The sequence below is a fragment of the Bos taurus genome, chromosome 2 (genome assembly GCF_002263795.3).
Source record: "Bos taurus isolate L1 Dominette 01449 registration number 42190680 breed Hereford chromosome 2, ARS-UCD2.0, whole genome shotgun sequence".
In the NCBI taxonomy this organism is placed as follows: Eukaryota; Metazoa; Chordata; class Mammalia; order Artiodactyla; family Bovidae; genus Bos; species Bos taurus.
Genome location: NC_037329.1, coordinates 106,301,901 through 106,320,689, shown reverse-complemented (window position 1 = coordinate 106,320,689; position 18,789 = coordinate 106,301,901). Strand labels below are relative to the sequence as shown.

Below are 18,789 nucleotides of genomic sequence, written 5' to 3'. Positions count from 1 at the left end.
ATACCCCTTGTCCAAGGTAAGGAACAGCAGCTGCGCTTTGCTGGAGCAGCCATGAAGAGATACCCCACGTGCAAGGTAAGAGAAACCCAAGTAAGAAGGCAGGTGTTGCAAGAGGGCGTCAGAGGGCAGACAGACTGAAACCATAATCACAGAAAACTAGTCAATCTAATCACACTAGGACCACAGCCTTGTCTAACTCAATGAAACTAAGCCATGCCCGTGGGGCCACTCAAGACAGGCAGGTCATGGTGGAGAGGTCTGACAGAATGTGGTTCACTGGAGAAGGGAATGGCAAACCACTTCAGTATTCTTGCCTTGAGAACCCCATGAACAGTATGAAAAGGCAAAATAATAGGATACTGAAAGAGGAACTCCCCAGGTCGGTAGGTGCCCAATATGCTACTGGAGATCAGTGGAGAAATAACTCCAGAAAGAATGAAGGGATGGAGCCAAAGCAAAAACAATACCCAGTTGTGGGTGTGACTGGTGATAGAAGCAAGGTCCGATGCTGTAAAGAGCAATATTGCATAGGAACCTGGAATGTCAGGTCCGTGAAGCAAGGCAAATTGGAAGTGGTCAAACAAGAGATGGCAAGAGTGAATGTCGACATTCTAGGAATCAGCGAACTAAAATGGACTGGAATGGGTGAATTTAACTCAGATGACCATTATATCTACTACTGCGGGCAGGAATCCCTCAGAAGAAATGGGAGTAGCCATCATGGTCAACGGATGCAAAACACAGCGCAAAAAAAGAAGGAAAGTATGTAGATATTTAGGCAAAGAAGCATCACCAGCAAGCGCTGGCCGCTGGGAGTCAGGAGGAGTGGAAAGACGTTATCTCTTCCTGTAGTTTTGTGTTTTCAACAATGACCACGTATTGCTTTAAAATCCGAAAATCCTGGTAAGTCCTGGCGGACTTGGGCGGAGCGGGAATGGGCGGATGCGGGCGGGACCGGGGCGGACCCCAGCGCGTCGCAGGGGCCGGCGCGACGGGGCGGGGCGCGGAGGCCCAGCCCTGCCCAGGCCAGCGCGGGCTGTGCTGGACTCGCGACACCAGGAAGCCGGCGACGCACCGTCCGGAGCGCCAGGCAAGCCAGGGGCCCCGGGGCCGGCGGGCGCGGGGGACCGCAGACTGGCGGGGACTGGGCGGCGCCCCAAACTTTCTCGGAGTGCGCGGTGGGCCGGAATGGGGCTCTGTCGCCCTCAGTTTTGAGTTCTTCTCTGTGCGCCCCGGCGGGCGAGTGGCGCCTGTTTAGCTTTGGGAGTCCAGCCGCGGAGTTGTGGGCGCGGGTGATCAGGCTGGGGGCTCTGAGGGTGTCCCGGGCCCCTGCTTCCTATCGCGGATCTGTCGCCGGGCGTGTCCACAGGGCCAGCCCTAGGGTGGCCAGCTGTGCGTGGGATAAAGGGTGTCGGGCCTTCAGCTGGTGGGAGGGGGAGGGGAGGTGGCCCGGGCCTGGCCTGGCCGCCTCTGACGCCCTGGTGCCAGCTTGGGTGTAGACAGGTGACCGGGTATTTGAGTGAGGGAGAGAGCCGCTGGGAAGCCCCGGCAGCTCACATCCTTGGTGTGGGGAACCTGTCACCTCTGTCACCAGGCCTTTGCCTCAGTCCCCTCTACCCCACAGTGGTCTGGCCACTGCCCTCAGGCTGGGTTCTGAAAAGGACTAGCCAGTACTCTCTTCTTTGTGGCCTCTTTGGGTGGGAGTAAAAACCAAGCAGGAAAATGTGAGCGGGGAGAACCGTGGAGACAGCAGGAGGGAAGTGGAGGCAGGCCGTTCGGAGGCTTGGCCCTGATCTTGTGGATTTTGCTCTAGCTGTTGTCTTCCCCGGGGTCTCCATCCCCTCTGATCCCACAGTGGCCTCTGGGGTTGGGATTGCCCCGAGGAGCCTGGTCATGGGATCGGGGGAGGTGGGGGTAGGCCTGGGAACTAGGGTCAGAGCCAGATGTCACGGAAGGTCCCTCTGGTGTCCAGTTCTCTGGGGCTCTGAAATATTCATCTCACTGGTGAGCTTTGGTTTCAAAGCTGGCGCCTTTGGTTTGGCCAGTGGTGGCAGGAGGAGCCAGGAGCCTTTGGGGCTGCTTTGTCTGGGGCAAAGGCAAGGGGGCAGCCATACTTCCTCCTCACCTGCCCACTCTCTCTCTCCAGCCACGAGGCTCCAGAGACCTGGTTTATAATTTAAAAGTGGTGGGACCACACAAGGGGTCAGGGGCCCTGACTTCTTCTCCTCTTGTGCCCTGACCTCAGCGCCTCACCTGTAAAAGTGGGCACGTCAGAGAGGTAATGACGGGGTACACCTCCAGTGTGGGGAGAACCTCACGTCATGAGCTGGGGTAATAGCCACCTCAGCTCAGCCTCCTCCCATGGGAATGGCTCAGCTGGAAGAGCATTTACATCCCCCTAACTGGTCACCCTGGACCCTTCAGAAAGAGCAGAAGCCCCAGGGAAGGGACACATACTGTGTGTCTTTAGAGAGCTGCACCCGAAGGGCCAGAGAGTGGAAGCTCATACAGCAACTGGGGGAGAAGGTCTCTGCTAACCATATGGCTAATCCTCATGTGGGCTTTCTGGAGTATTCTGATGGGAATGCAGAGGAAGGGATGGCCCTGATGGACTCTTCCACCCCTAAGATTCTGGGGATCTGGGCCCAAACCTGGGTCTTGTTTTAAAGTAGAAATGATATCTAGAAGTCCACAGGCCACAGTGCTGGGTACCTGGAGGACAGTCAGTACATTGGTCAGGGAGGAGAATGAGAGTAAGTCCTTGTTCTTATATATGTGAAAGTGACGGTCATGGTCGCTCAGTTGTGTCTGACTCTTTGTGACCCCATTGACTTTAGCCCACCAGGCTCCTCTGTCCATGGAATTCTCCAGGCCAGAATACTGGAGAGGGCAGCCATTCCCTTCTCCAGGGATCAAACCCAGATCTCCTGCACTGCAGGTGGATTCTTTACCAGCTGAGCCACCAGGGAAGCCCATTTGTTTGTATATACAATGATTGGTACTTTTCCTATTGCGTGAAGGTGATGTTAGGAATGGCAGCCTCCTGGCTCTTTGCTGCTTGGAGATGCCCCCAGCCCTTTGCAGAGTTCCACTTTGGAGTTTAGAGCAGCTGTGCGGGGATGGCAGAGAGGAAGAACCCTCACGGAGGATCAGGGCATTGAGTTGGCCCTACAAGTGAGGGGGCACAGCTGGTACTGAGTGTGGCTGTTCCGAGGGGCTGGCTAAGGACAGGGGTTTAACAGGGTGATGAGTTAGGACATGAATCATTCCCAGGGCTATCTGTAAAACAGAGGTGGCCTGGTCAGCAGCCCACAGGATGGCAACTAGGTGTGACTATATAAAAGTGTTTCAGGCTTAAGAAAGTTTGAAGGAAACAAAGTTGAATAGCTTTGCTCACTGCAGAACTTGGAAGCTTCCTATGCCATGGTGTCTTGAGAATTTCCAAAAGGGGATATGGATTCTCTGTTTCTGAGCTCATCCATGAACATGTCCTGGGGCAGGAGATCTCCTGGGGAGGAGAACATCTCCTCGTGTTCTTTAGAGCAGCCTGGGAAACACCTGGCTGGATGATTCTAGCTTTCTAGAGTCCAGAGAGGTAGGAGAGGGAGTTGTGGCCACTCCCACACCCAGTGCATACTCTGTGCCTCAGCCTCCTCCAGATCGGATAAGGATGAGGCTGCATCTGGCAGAAACTCTTTAGGAAGCAAGACATTTTGCCCTGAAGGTTTCTGCTCTGGTCTGTTAGCTGTTCTTTCAAAAGCAGACATTCTCAGAGTCTGAATGGACTTTGATCATTTGGTGATGGTAAAGAATCCTCCTGCAATGCAGGAGACCCTGGTTTGATCCCTGGGTCAGGAAGATCCCCTGGAGAAGGGAATGGCAACCCACTCCCAGTGTTCTTGCCTGGAAAATCCCATGGACAGAGGAGCCTGGCAGGCTACAGTCCATGGGGTCGCAAAGAGTTGGACATGACACTTGTTTTATGGATGAGGAAACTGAGTCCAGACATGTGAAAAGACCCATCCTGACTCTCACAGTGGAGTTAGGACCAGAACCAGGACAAGAACTCAGCTCCCTGCGTTGTAAGCCAGGGCTCTGACAAGGATTGACTTTGGGATTGACAAGCGGAAAGGAATTGGTATCAACGAGAGAAAGGTCTTTACTTCCTCAGTCCGTCCATGTGTTGTTGGCTTGTTCACACAGGCGACTGATGGGGGCCTCAGGGACTTTGCCTCCAGGCAGATGTAAAAGCAAACGGCACCTTAAGTCAGACTTCAGATCTGGGTTCAAACCTATCTCTGCTGTTTGCCTGCTCTGGGACCTTGGATCAACTTCTCTCTGAATTTCAGTTTTCTCATCTGTAGGGTGGGGATAAGGATTGCACTTCATAGCGCCCTTGTGAGGAGCAGATGTCCTTGGTACCTGATAGTAGACAGTACTTGCTGCTCTAAGTGGTTCTCTTCCTTCCCTGCCCACTGCAGGAGGTGGGTATATCTCCCTTCTCCACTAGGGGTTGTTAATTATCTGTCTGCTTTTCCCTGCCTCATCTGGGAGTTGAAACTGAACTGAACTGAAAAGGCAGGAGAAGATGAAACACAAAGAAGGAGGTGGATGGGGCTGTGTTTCTGAAGCTGCATCCAGCCCCGGTTAATGCCGCCTGCTTTCCTTATCTGGACTTCTGAGCTGTTCTGGCTTGACTGGGGTCTCGGAAATCACCCGCACTAATGATGCTGAAGGGTTATGGGAGTACTGGGTGCCTGGGTCTTCCCATGGCTTCCCTTTCCCAGGAGACTAGAGCCACCTCAGTTTCCTGGAGACCAGGGCTGGGAGGGAGGTCTTGAGTTGGCAGCCTTATCTGTTTCTGAGCAGGAGGGCCAGGAGAACTGGGGGAGGGGAGCTGGTTGTGGCTCCGCCTCAGGGGTGTGTGCGCTGACGTCTGTTATTCTGTGTTCTCCGACAGTGGGCAGGGCTGGGAATGAAAGTTCCAAACCCATGACCAAGAGGGCCTTTCACTGGCTGGGCAGGAACTTCCTTGGCTCTGGGATTTCCTAGTCTGTCAAATGACCAGATGATTTCTAAAGTTTGTTCCAGCTCTGACGTTTTCAGTTTTCAGATCCTCTTGGCTTCATCCTGTTGACCTCCGAGGCCAGACAGTCAGAAGGCTAAATTGATTCTGGGCCCTTGGTCTGTGTGTCAGACATGGTGGCGAGCCCAGCCACTCCTGGGTGGATCTTTTTTACTCCTCTGCCCTCCTGGCTCTGTGCTGGGTTAGGAGGGCCAAGTGTTTTCTTGGAGGGGAGAGGAGAGCTGGGGTGGGGGGTGGTTTGGGGTAGGGAAAGGGAGAGGAGGCTGTCACGAGAGACTTGGTCACAGTGGGCCAGGGGCTTTCCTGCTGGGTGGAGTTTCCTGAGATACTCACCCTGAGCTATTCTTTCCACTCTGGCCCTGGGCACCCGTTCCTGGCAGAGAGGAGCACGGGTTGCCGGAACCAGTCAGCTGCTCCTTTCCACCCCTCCCTCCAGCACACACAAACAGACATACACACACACCCTTTTGCTGTAACCCCAGTAGATCCAGCCTCCTCTCAGCAGATTCCAGAGGCTTAACCCTTCAGATGCCCTCCTCCCAGGAGCCTGAACCTGGGCCCCAGCTGGCGGGGAGCACACTGGCCACACTGAGACAGCACCAGGGGAAGGAGCTGGCTTCCCCGAGGCTGCCTCTGAAAACCTGGACAGCCAACAAGTCCTGTGTTTGGGCCCTCCCACTTCTGATGGCTGGGTCTGTGGATCGTGTAGGAGAAAGGAGAGGTTCTGGCTCCTTCCTGATGGGTCATGAAAATGGGGGTCACAAAATGGGGAGCAAGGTTAGATCTAAATTGACAAGGGTGCGGTGGAGCCTGAATGCCTTGATAAAAGGCATCGTGAGGAAGCATGTTGTAATGATTCAAGCTCCTTGCCACAAAACAGTCTCGCTTCCTGTTGTGGGAATGTGTTCAGTAGAAACTGAATGCCTACTGTGTTTTAGGATAATTCAGGCTTCTGATGGGGCACCTTGAAGGTCCGTTTTAGCCCCTGGAGACCGAGCCCTTCCATTAGCTACCGGTGGAATTCAAATGACCCAATTCCTGGTTTCTGGTCTCTGGGCATCAAGTATCTGCACTCTGTCTCTGTATCTTCTCCCACTTCTTCCCCTTTCCTTTGGACTCCACTTTCTCCTGCAGCTTCCACCTTTAGTCATGAAAGTAGACTCAGACCACTTCTGCCTTTCCCTACTCCTGGTCACCTACCAGCCCCAAACTCGTCCCTAGCTGAGGCCTTGATGATGGGGAAGGGGTCAGGGCCGCAGGTAGGTCAGGCCTTGGCCAGGGAGCAGGCTCAGAAGCTGCCCATGCTGGCAGCCCTGGGGCCCGAGGTTCCTGCACATCTGGTCCTGCTCAGGGGGGGTGTGACTATGCCTAGCACTCCCCTGACTGGTCTGAACACTCTCCCTGTCTCCTGCGCACAGGCCTCTACACCAGAGAGCTGGGATGTAGTTCTGGGCCCTGGCCCCTGCTTTATGGCCTGGGACAGGTCCCTCTACACCCCTCCCACTCCCAACCGTGGTGGACTGGCTGCTAAAGGGAGGGGTCAGCTTGCCTTAGATAGCGAGTTTCCTTTCAGTGCTGACGTTTTAAGAATCTCTATCTCTGATCACCCTCTTCTGGTGGCTGCACAGAGATTGGGAACCATGGGGATGATGGAAGGGGCTGAATGGTTCAGTGTGCACTTGCTGTGTGAGCCCTCTTTTGTCAGTAGAGAGGCTGAGATGGGAAGCTGAGAAGTGATGAGTGGACAGAAAGGGGGATGAGGAGGAAAGCAGAGGGGTTCAGAGCTCTGGAATCTTTGGGAGGGAAAGCAGAGGGGTTCAGAGCTCTGGAATCTTTGGGAGCTGAGTCTTGCCTTTATCACACCCTAGCTAAGTCATCTTGGGCAAGTGACTTAATTCTTCTAAGCTTCTATTTTTTTGTTTGTAAACAGAGGTAATAATGTATCCACCCTATTGGGATATCATAAGAATTTAATGAAATAACAATTACAGGTAGTGTTCAGGTACCATTTTAAGTACTCTACACATATTTTTTCTTTTAAATGTTATAACAGCTCTGTGGAGGGTACTATTGTAGTGGTAAATCCACTTTCCAGGTGGAAAAACTGAGACACAGTGAGGTAAACTGGTTAATGCTGGTCTCTGGTGAGCATGGGCTGGTGGCCGAGCCCCCAGAGAACTGGACTGTGAGCTGCTGCACCCCCTGCAGAAAGTCTGGCTCCTCTGAAACCAGGAACATCACAGGGAGGGGTGCGGGAGGGCAGAGGGCATCTCCGAGAGTCAACGGCCCTCTGTGCCAGGCCTAAACCGTGGCGTCCTGGGGGCCTATCCAAGGCCGGCCTTGCGCTTCCCTTGGGGAGGGACCTGTTTGTCTGGCTTGGCTTGAGGGGGTGGGGCAGCTGGCCGGTCGGGCAAAGGGCAGGCCCCACATAACTGGGCTCCTCAGATAAGTCCCAGGCCCGGAGTCTGTTAGAGCTGGACGTGAGCTCAGGGATCATCTGGGCCCCTCATCCCATTTCACAGAGGGGCACCCTGAGTTGCTGACAGCAGGTCATGGTGACATCATGGTCAGGCAGCCAGCTGGGGCCTCTGACCACAGGGTCCTCCCTGCCAGTGTCTCGTGGGTGTGTTGACCCTGTTGTCAGCTGGGCCCAGGGCAGTAATGACAGATAACCCTACTCCACAGGTGGCCTGCCCTTCCCGCTTCCTGCAGATGGGGAGCTGTCTTCCTGGTGGAGTTAAAGGGGTGTTTGGGGAGAGGGGGCAGTGGGGAGAGGAGACTCTTGCTTCAGGGGAGGAGGGTCTGGTTTCTCTTCCTTCCTTAAGAAGGTCTGTTAAGGAGATATACATATTGTAACTGTCTATGCTACCCTGACATAAACCACACATGGTTTCAAAAACAGTTGCTCGCTCTGTTTCTTGAACTCACACCACTCAGTGTTGGGTCTTCCTGTTTCCCTATGCTCCATTTCCTCAGAGCGCTCTACCCCAGCATGTGGGGCCTCCACCATGGCCCATGGTTTGCTGCCATACCCTGTCAGGAAGTTCCTTCTTATTTCTGACCTGACACACTCTTGCTGTCTGGTCTGTTCATTCTTGGAAAATGGAGAACGGCTTTCCTCAAAATAACTCTTTTAAGAGACTTGGCCTGTTACGTGAGCCCTCCTCCCCACCCCTCCCTGCCACCTTCCCCTCCCCTCTATGTTATCCCAGTCGAGAGAGAAGAGTTAGTTAGGACAGTTCTTTATCTGCTCCCTGAACTGTGCAGGGGGCCCTAAAAAGAAGGGTCTGTTCTGCCCTTCCGGCAGATCCTCTGTGCATGTCTGCTGACCTTGACCTGGGCATGTATCTTCCCTGTGGCATCCTGAAGGAAGATGTGCCCTTGGGAGACGCTTTAGGGGCGGCTGTGGCTCTCTGAAGGGGCCCAGACTCTGTCAGGGCTCAGCCCTTCCAGGGACCTCCTCCTCAACTTTTCCCAAGCCCCCATCTCTGCCACCTCAGAGGGGGATACCAGGTCCAGAGGACAGTTATCTGGCATAAGAGACACAGAGAACATCGCATACTAGAGCGGACACCTAGACTTCCCTGGAGGTGCAGATGGTGAAGAATCTGCCTGCAAAGTGGGAGACCCTGGTGCAATTCCTGGATCAGGAAGATCCCCTGGAGAAGGAAATGGCTACCCGCTCCAGTATTCTTGCCTGGAGAATCCGATGGACAGAGGAGCCTGGCGAGTTACAGTCCGTAGGGTTGCAAATAGTCGGACATGACTAAGCAGCTAACACTTTCACTTTTACCCAGGATCAGGAAGACCTCGGCTCTTGGACTATTAAATGAGCTAGTTTTGTGATCTTGGGAGTCACTTTACTGCTCTGGGCCTGAGTCCCCCTGTGGAACTGAGCACTTGGGGCCGTACAGTCTGGGGGTCCCTTTGGGATGTTTCTGGGGTTCCCTTCCCCTCCTTCCTCTGCCCTTCCCCGGCCATGGGGCTCTCCTGCCTCAGAGAGGGCACTGGCTGGCTCTGGCATCACTCCTCAGTGGTCTAGCCTTTCTCAGCTGCCAACCCTGGGGGCAAACAGGCAGGAATCCCAGGGCCACCAGGGCCTGGCGTCTTGACCCTTCCCCAGGGGTTTGAGGGCCCTGAACTCCCTGGCATTCAACTCCCTGGCATGGCCCTGAAGCAACTGGTGGCAGCCACAGGCTGTCACATGCCTGAAGCTCCTCCTCGGCTGTAATTTGAAGGAACCAGAAAGTCCTGTCTCCAGCCTGCTTTTCTGTGCAGCCTCCCAGCCCCCAGGGGTCAGCCCATGTACCCACATGCTCAGGCCTCTCTGGCGGCCCCTGACTCAGCCTGACACCTTCCACAGCCTCGTGCCCTCCTCCTCTGGGCCTGGCAGCTCCGGCCCTGGGACCAGCTTGTTGTCTTCCATTTGAGGCCTTGGCTTCTCCCCAGCTCCGCCTTTCAGGCCTGCAGCTCCTGCCAGCTGTTGTGGGGGCTGGGCTGCCCCCTTCAGTGGGTCCTGGCTGGCTCTGTGACTCATCAGTGGCTTTGCTGGGGTCATCGGGCTCCTTCCCTGGTCACTGGAAGTGACTTAAGAGAACCCCCTGCTCACTTAAGAGAACCCCCTGCTCTCATACCACCCATGTGACTGCCCCGGCTCCTGCGCTAAATCCCCACCTGCTGCTTTCCTATGGCAGGAAACTGCACAGTGAGGAGGGGCTGGTGTGAGGGCAGAGGGGCAGGGGCTGAGCTGGTGGGGTGGGCGGGACTGCGGGCGTGGGGACAGTGGCCTGCAGGAAAATGACACTTGGTGCTGGAGAGACACTGAAGGTGTCCTCTCTGCAGAGGCAGGGTGGACTGGGGCTCAGTGAGCTGAGCCTATGCACTCATGACTGCTTTTCTCATTTCTGTTTCAGGTCTCAGCAGCTGGGGTCTCTCCTCAGCCTTTGAACCATCATGTCCCATCCCAGTGCCCCTCCTCCATATGAGGACCGCAGCCCCCTGTACCCTGGCTCTCCGCCCCCAGGGGGCTACGGGCAGCCGTCTGTCATGCCCGGGGGGTATCCCGCCTACCCACAGCCTGGCTATGGTCACCCTGCTGGCTACCCACAGCCTATGCCCCCAGTCCACCCGATGCCCATGAACTATGGTAAGTCCCTGCAGGGCAGCTGAGGGTGGGTGGAAAGAGGCAATACTGATGAGGCCACTTCCTTTCTTTACTTTGTAACTTCCTTCATCTCCTTTTTCATCTTCTCTCTAGCTCTCTCCTTCTGTTTCCCCATCTCTGTTACCTCTCTGCCTTTTCCTTCAGCTCCTAGCCCCCCCACCCCCGGGCCACCTGCCAGCCCCTTTATTCAGCAGGAGACTGAGTCTGTAAGACACACACCAGAACTTACACATCAGATGAGAAAGTGGCTATTGAAGGAATTACTTCAGGAGGCCATTTCTGTTTCCCTGCTAGGCAGTTGCCACTCATCCACAGCCCTCTCTTCTTTAGGAACTGCCGCTAAGAAGGAAATGGCAACCCACTCCAGTATTCTTGCCTGGAGAATTCCATGGATAGAGGAGTCTGGCAGGCTACAGTCCATGGGGTTGCAAAGTGTCAGACACGACTGAGCAACTAAGACTTTTCACTGGAACCTGAAGCACTTTTTTCTTTTTTTTAATATTCTCAGTGCTGACGGATCCTCATCTTTTAAGGTAACATCTGACTTGCAAACATCCACAACTCGTTTGGATGTTTGATAAACGTCATGGCTGGTAGATCTGGTGAGAAATGATATTAGAATGTGGTGAGATTTTCCTGTGTGGCTCGCCTGCGGATTTTGAAAGCAGATCCCAGGGAGGCACTTGAGGAATGCTTTGAGCCCCTGCAGCATCTTTGCAACCCTGGAGTGCAGCCAGCTCTCATCAGGCCGTTCGTGTTCTGGTGTGAATACCGGCACACCAGTCACATTTACAACGATGCTTTGTCCTGTGCACAGATAGCCCTGACGTTTCTGTTTTCCCAGAATCCTAACGCTTGCCTGATGGAGACCACAGTCTGCACACTCTGTCCTCTATCCTCCGCACGCATGTGCTATTTTTGTCTCCCTTTCCCTCCTTCAATCCCTGAGTCCCTGCTCTGACCCTACCAGCTCCTCTGACCCACACCTGCCTGGATTCCTTAAGATTTCGTGTTCCCTTGCCGGCAGGGGCGGCGGGTGTTCACACCCCTCAGTGGAATCATGCTGATGGAGTGCTTACACCTCAGGGCCCTCTCGGCCAGGGACCTATCGCTCCCTATAGTATCCACTCAGGTCACTCCGGGGGCACCTGGAGGACCAGCTGGGGAGAGGAGTTCCTGAGTTTTGGCTGGAGATCCGTGAGACTGTTGAGATAGTGTTCCAGAGGCTTGGGGATTGAGGCCACAGGTCCCGGTTCCCCAGTTGGTCATGTGTGATCTGTCCCCAGGTGCAGGCCATGGCTATGATGGCGGGGAGAGAGCAGTGAGTGACACTTTTGGATCTGGAGACTGGGATGACCGGAAAGTCCGACACGCCTTCATCCGAAAGGTGAGATATGGGCTGGTGGGCAGGTGAATCTGGGCCACTGGGGCTGTGATTTGGCCCATTGATAAGAAGAGGGGTGAATGTGGAGTCCTGCCCTAAGCCACAGGTGGGAGGCTTTGCACCAAGGCCACAGAAGTGGAGCCCAGAACCAAGGTTACCTCCAAAACTAATTGAGCCCCAATGCCAAAAGCCCCCCTAATCATTACTAACAAGCTTCCTGACTCCCAATTAGGCAAAGATGCCGACTGCAGTAAACACTCTGTAGCGCCTCAACCAGTCACCTGACGCCAACCTTCCAGGAATTTTCTTTGTCTTGAGGCTATAAAAATTGGCTATTAACCCATGAAAACTGTCGATTCTCCCTGGCTTTTCAGGAGTTGTCAGCTGCTGAGCTTGCAGTGCCCACTTTATCTGTGCTCTTCGTTCTGAACTCCTTTCTGCAATACTCTGTGTCTGGAAATTCTTTTCCATCCTGCGCTGGGACTGCCTCAACAGGAATGGCGGTCCTCTGGTCCACTTTAGCCTTGCGCTCTCCTCTGAGGGAACCCTAGCTCCTCTAAGCTGTGTTCACCCGCTTTTGCTTGTCTCTTCCTTGCCCTTGTTTTGGGGGGCAGGTTCAATCTGAACAGTCCTGCTGAAGTGTTCTGCCCTCTGCAAACTTCTTTCTCCTGTTACACGGCAGCAATTTGAAGCCAGAATTGATCACATGCACTCACAGGCCCCTGCCCGCCATCTCACCTCGCCCCAGCATCTGCTCAGGGTAGAGAGATACCTGATCAACATTCAGGCTGAATTGCTGCAGGCGCAGAGGCCATACCCGGGAGTGTGGTGGGGCAGAGCAGAGGCAGGGCAGTGAATGTCAGTGAAGGCCAGGTGTTGGGCCAGGAAGGGGAGATGTCAGGAGCAGCGGGGTGGGACCAGCCCTGCGGGTGTGCACAGCATCTGAGCCACTCAGCATCTGAGCCAGACTTGTCACTGGGCTGGCCTCTCTGGCAGGCTGCAGTGCAGCTGGGGTGGGCTCTCAGGTGGAAAAGAAGAGTAGATCCTTCAAAATGAAGAAGGAACCTCCTCCCTACCTCTGGAAGATGGGAGCAGACCTAGAGTGGTAAGGTCTTTTGGGCTCCTTGGTCTCGGGGCTGGCTGCTTCCTGGGGGAAGGCTGGGAGCGGAGGGTGGTGACGGTGCTGTCCGGTGCCTCTATTCCAGGTTTACACCATCATCTCCATCCAGCTGCTCGTCACAGTGGGCATCATCGCTGTCTTCACCTTCGTGTGAGTCTCTGGGCCTCTCTGCACAGCTGAAGGCGGCTCTGGCGTCCTGGGCTCTGGGTCCCCTGCTGGGAGCATGGCTGGGGTGGGGCCCTTGACCCATGGACAGGAAGAGGGGCTTGGCTGCGGGTGCTGAGAGAAGATGGGGTAGGGCCTCGGCAGGGGGCGGACAGCCTTGGCATGACTCTTTTTGTGTCTTCTCTGCTCCACAGGAAGCCAGTCGGTGACTTCGTGAGGGCAAACATGGCCGTGTACTACGCATCCTAGTGAGTGTGCGCTCTTCTCTGCTTGGGGGCTGGGAGACGAGGGGTGACAACTGACTAGTAGGGATAGAATCCTTTCGGAGGGAGGGGTGTCCCAGTTGCCAGCTGTGCTGGGCCTTGTGGTGTGTGCTACTGAGTGTGAGTGTCAGGGGACTCCTGAGAGCGGGGGTGGGGGACCCATGGCCGCATGCATCCTGTAGGACAGGCCTCTGTTCTGGCCGCCTCTCCCTGCGGCCTCCTCCCAGGCCAGGCCCCCGCTCCGGCCACCTCTCTCTGTGGCTCCTGCGGCCTCCTCCCAGACCAGGCCCCTGCTCTGGCCACCTCCCTCTGTGGCTCCTGCGGCGGCCACCTCTCTCTCTGGCGGCTCCTCCTCCACCTCCCAGGCCTGGCCTCCTGTTACTGATGGCCTCAGTGCCTGTGGCCAGGGTGATCCTGTCCTGCTGGGCAGCTTTCCCTTAGACTTCTAGACGCCTCTCTGGGCCTCCAGTCTGCCAGGCTGGTGAGTGCCACCAGGCTGGGCCAGGAGGGGGCTGAGGGGCACAGTGGGCCTGAGACTACTTCCCTGTCTCTTTCTTCCCAGTGCTGTCTTCCTGGTCACATACCTGACCCTCGCCTGCTGCCAGGGACCCAGGTGAGTCCCAGAGACTTAGACCATGGGAAGGGATGGCGGGGGGGGCAAGGACATGCACGTGTGCCATATCGCTTCAGTCGTGTCCAACTCTTTGTGACCCTGTGGACTGTAGCCCGTCAGGCTCCTCTGTCCATGGGATTCTCCAGGCAAGAATACTGGAGTGGGTTGCCATGCCCCCTCTAAGGGATCTTCCCCACCCAGGGATCGAACCTGAGTCTCTTATGTCTACCTGCCTTGGCAGGCGGGTTCTTTACCACTGGCGCCACCTGGGAAGCCCCCTTATAGCATCTGAGTAGAGACTTAACCAACAGTGATGATGATGATGATGAAGGTGAAGAAGATGGTGGTGGCAGCTACTGGCTATTCTCAGCTGGGTGCCAAGTGCCTTGTGTGTGCAGGATCTATTTAGCTATTTAGCTGTTATTCTTATAGCTACCCTACAAGATACGTGGCATTTTAGCCCTTTAATAAATAGGAAGAACCCAAGGCTCAGAGACGCCAAGGAACTTTCTCACAGTCACACAAGCAGTCAAAGAGCTGCGGACAAATCCAGGTCTCTGTGGCCCCACAGCCCAGGTCTGTCTTGTTCCCCCTGCTGTCTCTGCATAGAACACGAGCAGGTCCCCAGGGCCATGCCAGCCTCCTCTCCCTCGAGTCCAGGCCTCATTCTCGAGGTGCACAAGCCAGGAACTTCCTTCTGAGACCTGGCCAGCCACACACCACTAAGTCATGGTTTCTTTCCCTTCAGACGCCGTTTCCCATGGAACATCATCTTGCTGATCATCTTTGTGAGTCAGAGGGTCGGGGGAGGGGGTGGAGCTGGTGAGGGAGGGCTGGGCCCAGGGAAGGAATGGGACCCTGTGGGGGAAGATGGCCCTGGCTCTCTCCCCGACCTGCCTCTGCCCTCGGTTTCCTTGTGGCTGCCACTTTCATGCGAGGTGACACGTACCACCAGCTGTGGTAGTGTCCCCACCATGCCTCCAGGGTTCTGTCTGCCCCCTCTTTTTAAAATTGATTTTAATTTTGTTGTTGATTTATTTATTTGGCTGCACTGAGTCTCAGTTGTGGCATGTGGGATCTAGTTCCCTGACCAGGGATCAAATCTGGGCCCCTGCATTGGGAGTAAAGAGTCCCAACCGCTAGACCACTTGGGAAGTCCTTCTTTTTTTAAAAAAATATATATTTTTGGCCACACCACGGGGCATGTGGGATCTTAGTTCCCTGACTAGGGGACAAACCGACGCCCCCTGCCTTGGAAGCTTGGAGTCTTAACCACTGAGCCACCGGGGACGTCCCACAGGCTCCATGAAGTGTCTCACTCATCTCTGTTCTTCCCTCAGACTCTTGCCATGGCCTACATGACTGGCACCATCTCCAGGTGCGTTAGGGGCAGTCAGTACACGGTAGTGTGTTTTATAGGGGATTGGGGCACCCCTGGGCTGGCAGCCGCCTGTATGGCTGCATGCTGGGCACGGTACTTCCAGAAAGCTGTATTTTGAAGTCATTTGTGCATGGCTTATGCCTCTGGCTTCTCTTAATTCCTTCCCTGCAGTGTGTATAAAACCAAAGCTGTCATCATTGCAATGATCATCACTGCTGTGGTGTCCATTTCAGTCACCATCTTCTGCTTCCAGACCAAGGTGAGGGCACTGGAGGGCCGGCCCCTCCCTGGCCACCCCATCCCCCTTTCTTATACAGACCTGATCTTCTGGGCCTGGCACTTGAGCAGGCCTGGGAGGGCCCAGATCCTTATACTAGGGGTCTCCCTCAGAGACCCGAAGCCCCTTCCCTTCACATTTACATCCACAACTCTGCTTCCTGTCTGTCCTTAGAATGCCATGGTCACTCCCGAGTGCCCCAGGAGGCAGCACTGAGCCCCCTGGAGGAGGCAGGGCCTGGCTGGCCAGGCTGCTAGTTGTGGCCCGTCTGACACGTGCCTCCCTCTCTCTTCCTGGCAGGTGGACTTCACCTCGTGCACAGGCCTCTTCTGTGTCCTGGGAATAGTGATGACAGTGACTGGGATTATCACTGTCATTGTGCTGGTCTTCAAATACGTGAGTGTCCTGGCAGAGCTGGGGTCGGTGAACCCAGTGCTCAGGGCAGACTTTCTGTATATCTCTGTGCGGCAGGCCCCAGGGGCCTCTGGACGGCTCTGGGTTCCAGAACCTCTCAACTGGCTAGCCAAAGCACCTGTGCTGAAGCGCCATCCTTTGGACTGGGGTATCAGTGGAGACCCAGGTCCTGGGAGCCATAGCACCTGAGGCCCCAGACAGCATCATGGGATTCCTATGAGAAGCAGCAGTGTGATCTGCTGCCAATCGGAGGCAGGTTGGCAGAGGAATCCAGAGGGCAGAGATGGGCTCAGCTGGAAGGGCCCTTAGGGACCGCTGTATCTCCTCTTTGTCTCCAGGCAGCAGGGGGCAGCATGTGAGGCCCTCGGCTGACGGGAGCTTTGCGGTGGGAAGGGGAAGCACGTGAGGGAGAGTGAACGTGACAGGAGCCTGCCCATGTGACCGAGGCTGGCCCTGCCCTGGACAGGTCCCTGGAGGGCTGCTGACAAGGCTGCCCTGGGGGTGCTCCCTGACTCTGCTGTTCACCTGGTGGTTAGGGGGTGTCCCTCTTAGGCTGGGCTGCAGGAACATGGTCTAGTGACTGCTGACGTGACCAAGGGTAAAGGTGATGGGGCTCTTCAAGGAGTGCACGGCTGGGCCTGCCCTCCCAGAGCCATAGCTCAACCACTTTCTTCCAGAAGCAGAGTGGACACCTCTGTACCTTGACTAACTGGAAATTGGTTTGGCTAAAAGATGCTGTGATTGATTTCATATAGCCATTGGACGATGGCCTCTGTTTTCTCTGCCAAACATGTTAGCATTCTTAATTTCTCCCAGGATCTGGAAGGGAGAGGTAGTTCTCTCATGGATCTTCCCACGTGGCCAGAATCCCAGGGGGGGAGATGGTCCTGAGCGCCTGCCTCAGTCTGGGCTTTGCCAAGTTTCCTAATGCCATCCCTGTCCTCTCTCCCCAGGTTTACTGGCTGCACATGGTCTATGCCGCTTTGGGGGCCATTTGTTTCACTTTGGTAAGATCCTGCCCACTCTAGGAAGGGGAGTGGGAGGTATGGGACCGGGTGGGTGCTGAATGTAGGCTGCTTGAGAAGCAGGGAGTGGGGCCATGGCTGCCTTTCCCTACTGTCTAGAGGTTCCACTGATTTCCTGGGCATTCCTGTCTTTAATTCACATTGCTTGCTTTGAGAATACTCAGTAAGCCGTATTCCAGAGGCGACACTTTTCCAGTGTCGCTCTCCCTTTCTGGACTGTGAACTGCTTAAAGACAGAGACCATGCCTTCTGCTGTTTGTTAAAGTGTTCCCTAAGCACACCTCATGGCCCTGAGGCTCCCAGGACAGGTCTGTGGGCCACTGAGCCCCTGGATCCTCATGCGTGGGTTCTTGTCCCTGCAGTTCCTGGCCTATGACACACAGATGGTCCTGGGGAACCGGAAGCACACCATCAGCCCGGAGGACTACATCACCGGTGCCCTGCAGATCTACACAGATATCGTCTACATCTTCACCTTTGTGTTGCAGCTCGTGGGGAGTCGCGATTAAGGAGCACCTCCAGGGCTTTCCCTTCCCTAGAGGGCTGGGCCCTATGATCCTGGTCTGGGCCTACACCCATTTCCTTCTCAAGTAATACGCCCATTTTTCTTTCTGTCCCGGGATGGGCAGCTTCTCTCGCTGTGGATGTATAGGTACCTGGTGGGGCTGGAGGAACTAGGGACTAACTCTTGCCCTTAGTGGACAGAGCTGGGCCAAAGATGTGTGTTTTCCCTCCACCCCACTACAGGGCACCAAAGCCTTAACAGCTGGGGTTGGAGTCAGGTGGGGTGAAAAGAGCCTGTTCTGTAGCTAAAAGGGAACATGAGAAGGAGAAGGGACTTCCTGGTGATAAGGTTTCCCCTCCCACTCCCGCCAGGGGCTTCTGGGCTTGACAGCTGCAACATTTTTCCTCTCTCAATCCCAACAAACCCAGAGAGCTGTCCCCTGCCTCCTGGACTCATATCTTGTACTTTTTGGCAACCCGTGGCACCTTTCAACACAGGAAGGTAGAGGGGGTTTCTCTCCCCTGCTTCAACCCCTTCTTTTGATAGCATATATATGATGGTCTTCTGGGTCAGAGGTGGGGAGGAAGTGGAGAGTGAGCCAAGTCAAGCACTGAGGCCAGTTGAGAGCAGCATCTGTTCAAGGCTTCCTCAGGGCTTGTGTGGTAGACAGCAGGCCCCCCGGCAGTCACCTGGTTCTCTGAAGCTGCCTGGGGCCTCTCTGGTACTTTTGAGATCTCTATAGTCTGTGGGACCACTTGCTTCCTGTGCTCAGGCTGCTCAGAGTAGAAAGTGAGGGCAGAAGTCAGGAGATGGGTGGTGTGTAGGATCACTATGGCCAGGAAGTAACTAGGGTGAAGAGAGCCTAGGGTGTGGGCAGGGTCCCCCACCCTGTCGGAGAGATATGGAAGCCTATGTGGTACCCAACGGGCTTCCCTTCTGCTAACTGGGGAGGGCCCTGAGAGGAAGAAGCCCCTCTTAGTCTGTGAACTCATGCTGAGGGGATTTAAGATGCCCCATCTCTCCAGCCAACTACCGCTTTCTTCATGACACCAAGTGCCTCAAGCTGCAATGGGGAAGAGGGACAAGGGTCACTCTACGGGGTAGGGGTGGAAACCAAAACAGCCCAAGGATATAATTAGGACTTCTTTATTAAGTATTTGGTCCTAAATATATCCCACAAAGGGACGTAACTAGAAATAAAGTTTTATGTTTAGAAGGTAAAACCCTGTTTGGCTCTGGTTTTTCTTCACTTTAAGGGGTCAGTTCTCGGAGAACTAGTCTGGCTCTGCCCAAAACATCCATATCCTATCCTTGCATTCTGGCTTGGTACCTTCTACGATAACCAAATATACTTTGTCCCAGCACTTCCTGGTGATGGATGGCTCAACCCCA

At 55.0% G+C, this 18,789-nt stretch overlaps 2 protein-coding genes across 3 annotated transcripts in view; one reads left to right on the top strand and one right to left on the bottom strand.

Moving 5' to 3' along the window:
* Positions 1-18,789, bottom strand: part of PNKD (PNKD metallo-beta-lactamase domain containing) — a 72,896-nt gene that overhangs the window by 51,110 nt on the left and 2,997 nt on the right.
* TMBIM1 (transmembrane BAX inhibitor motif containing 1) lies at positions 1,058-18,620 on the top strand. Of its 2 annotated transcripts, none has more exons than XM_024999379.2 (12): positions 1,058-4,484; positions 10,000-10,232; positions 11,537-11,637; positions 12,840-12,904; positions 13,114-13,167; positions 13,745-13,795; positions 14,544-14,583; positions 15,136-15,173; positions 15,348-15,435; positions 15,754-15,849; positions 16,821-16,874; positions 17,255-18,620. In XM_024999379.2, exons 2-12 carry the CDS (start codon positions 10,040-10,042, stop codon positions 17,399-17,401), a joined length of 927 nt encoding a protein of 308 aa, XP_024855147.1. In that variant the 5' UTR covers positions 1,058-4,484; positions 10,000-10,039; the 3' UTR covers positions 17,402-18,620. The 2 variants fall into 2 exon arrangements, with proteins under 2 accessions (XP_024855147.1, NP_991367.1); NM_205798.2 differs by having other exon boundaries at positions 1,071-1,090.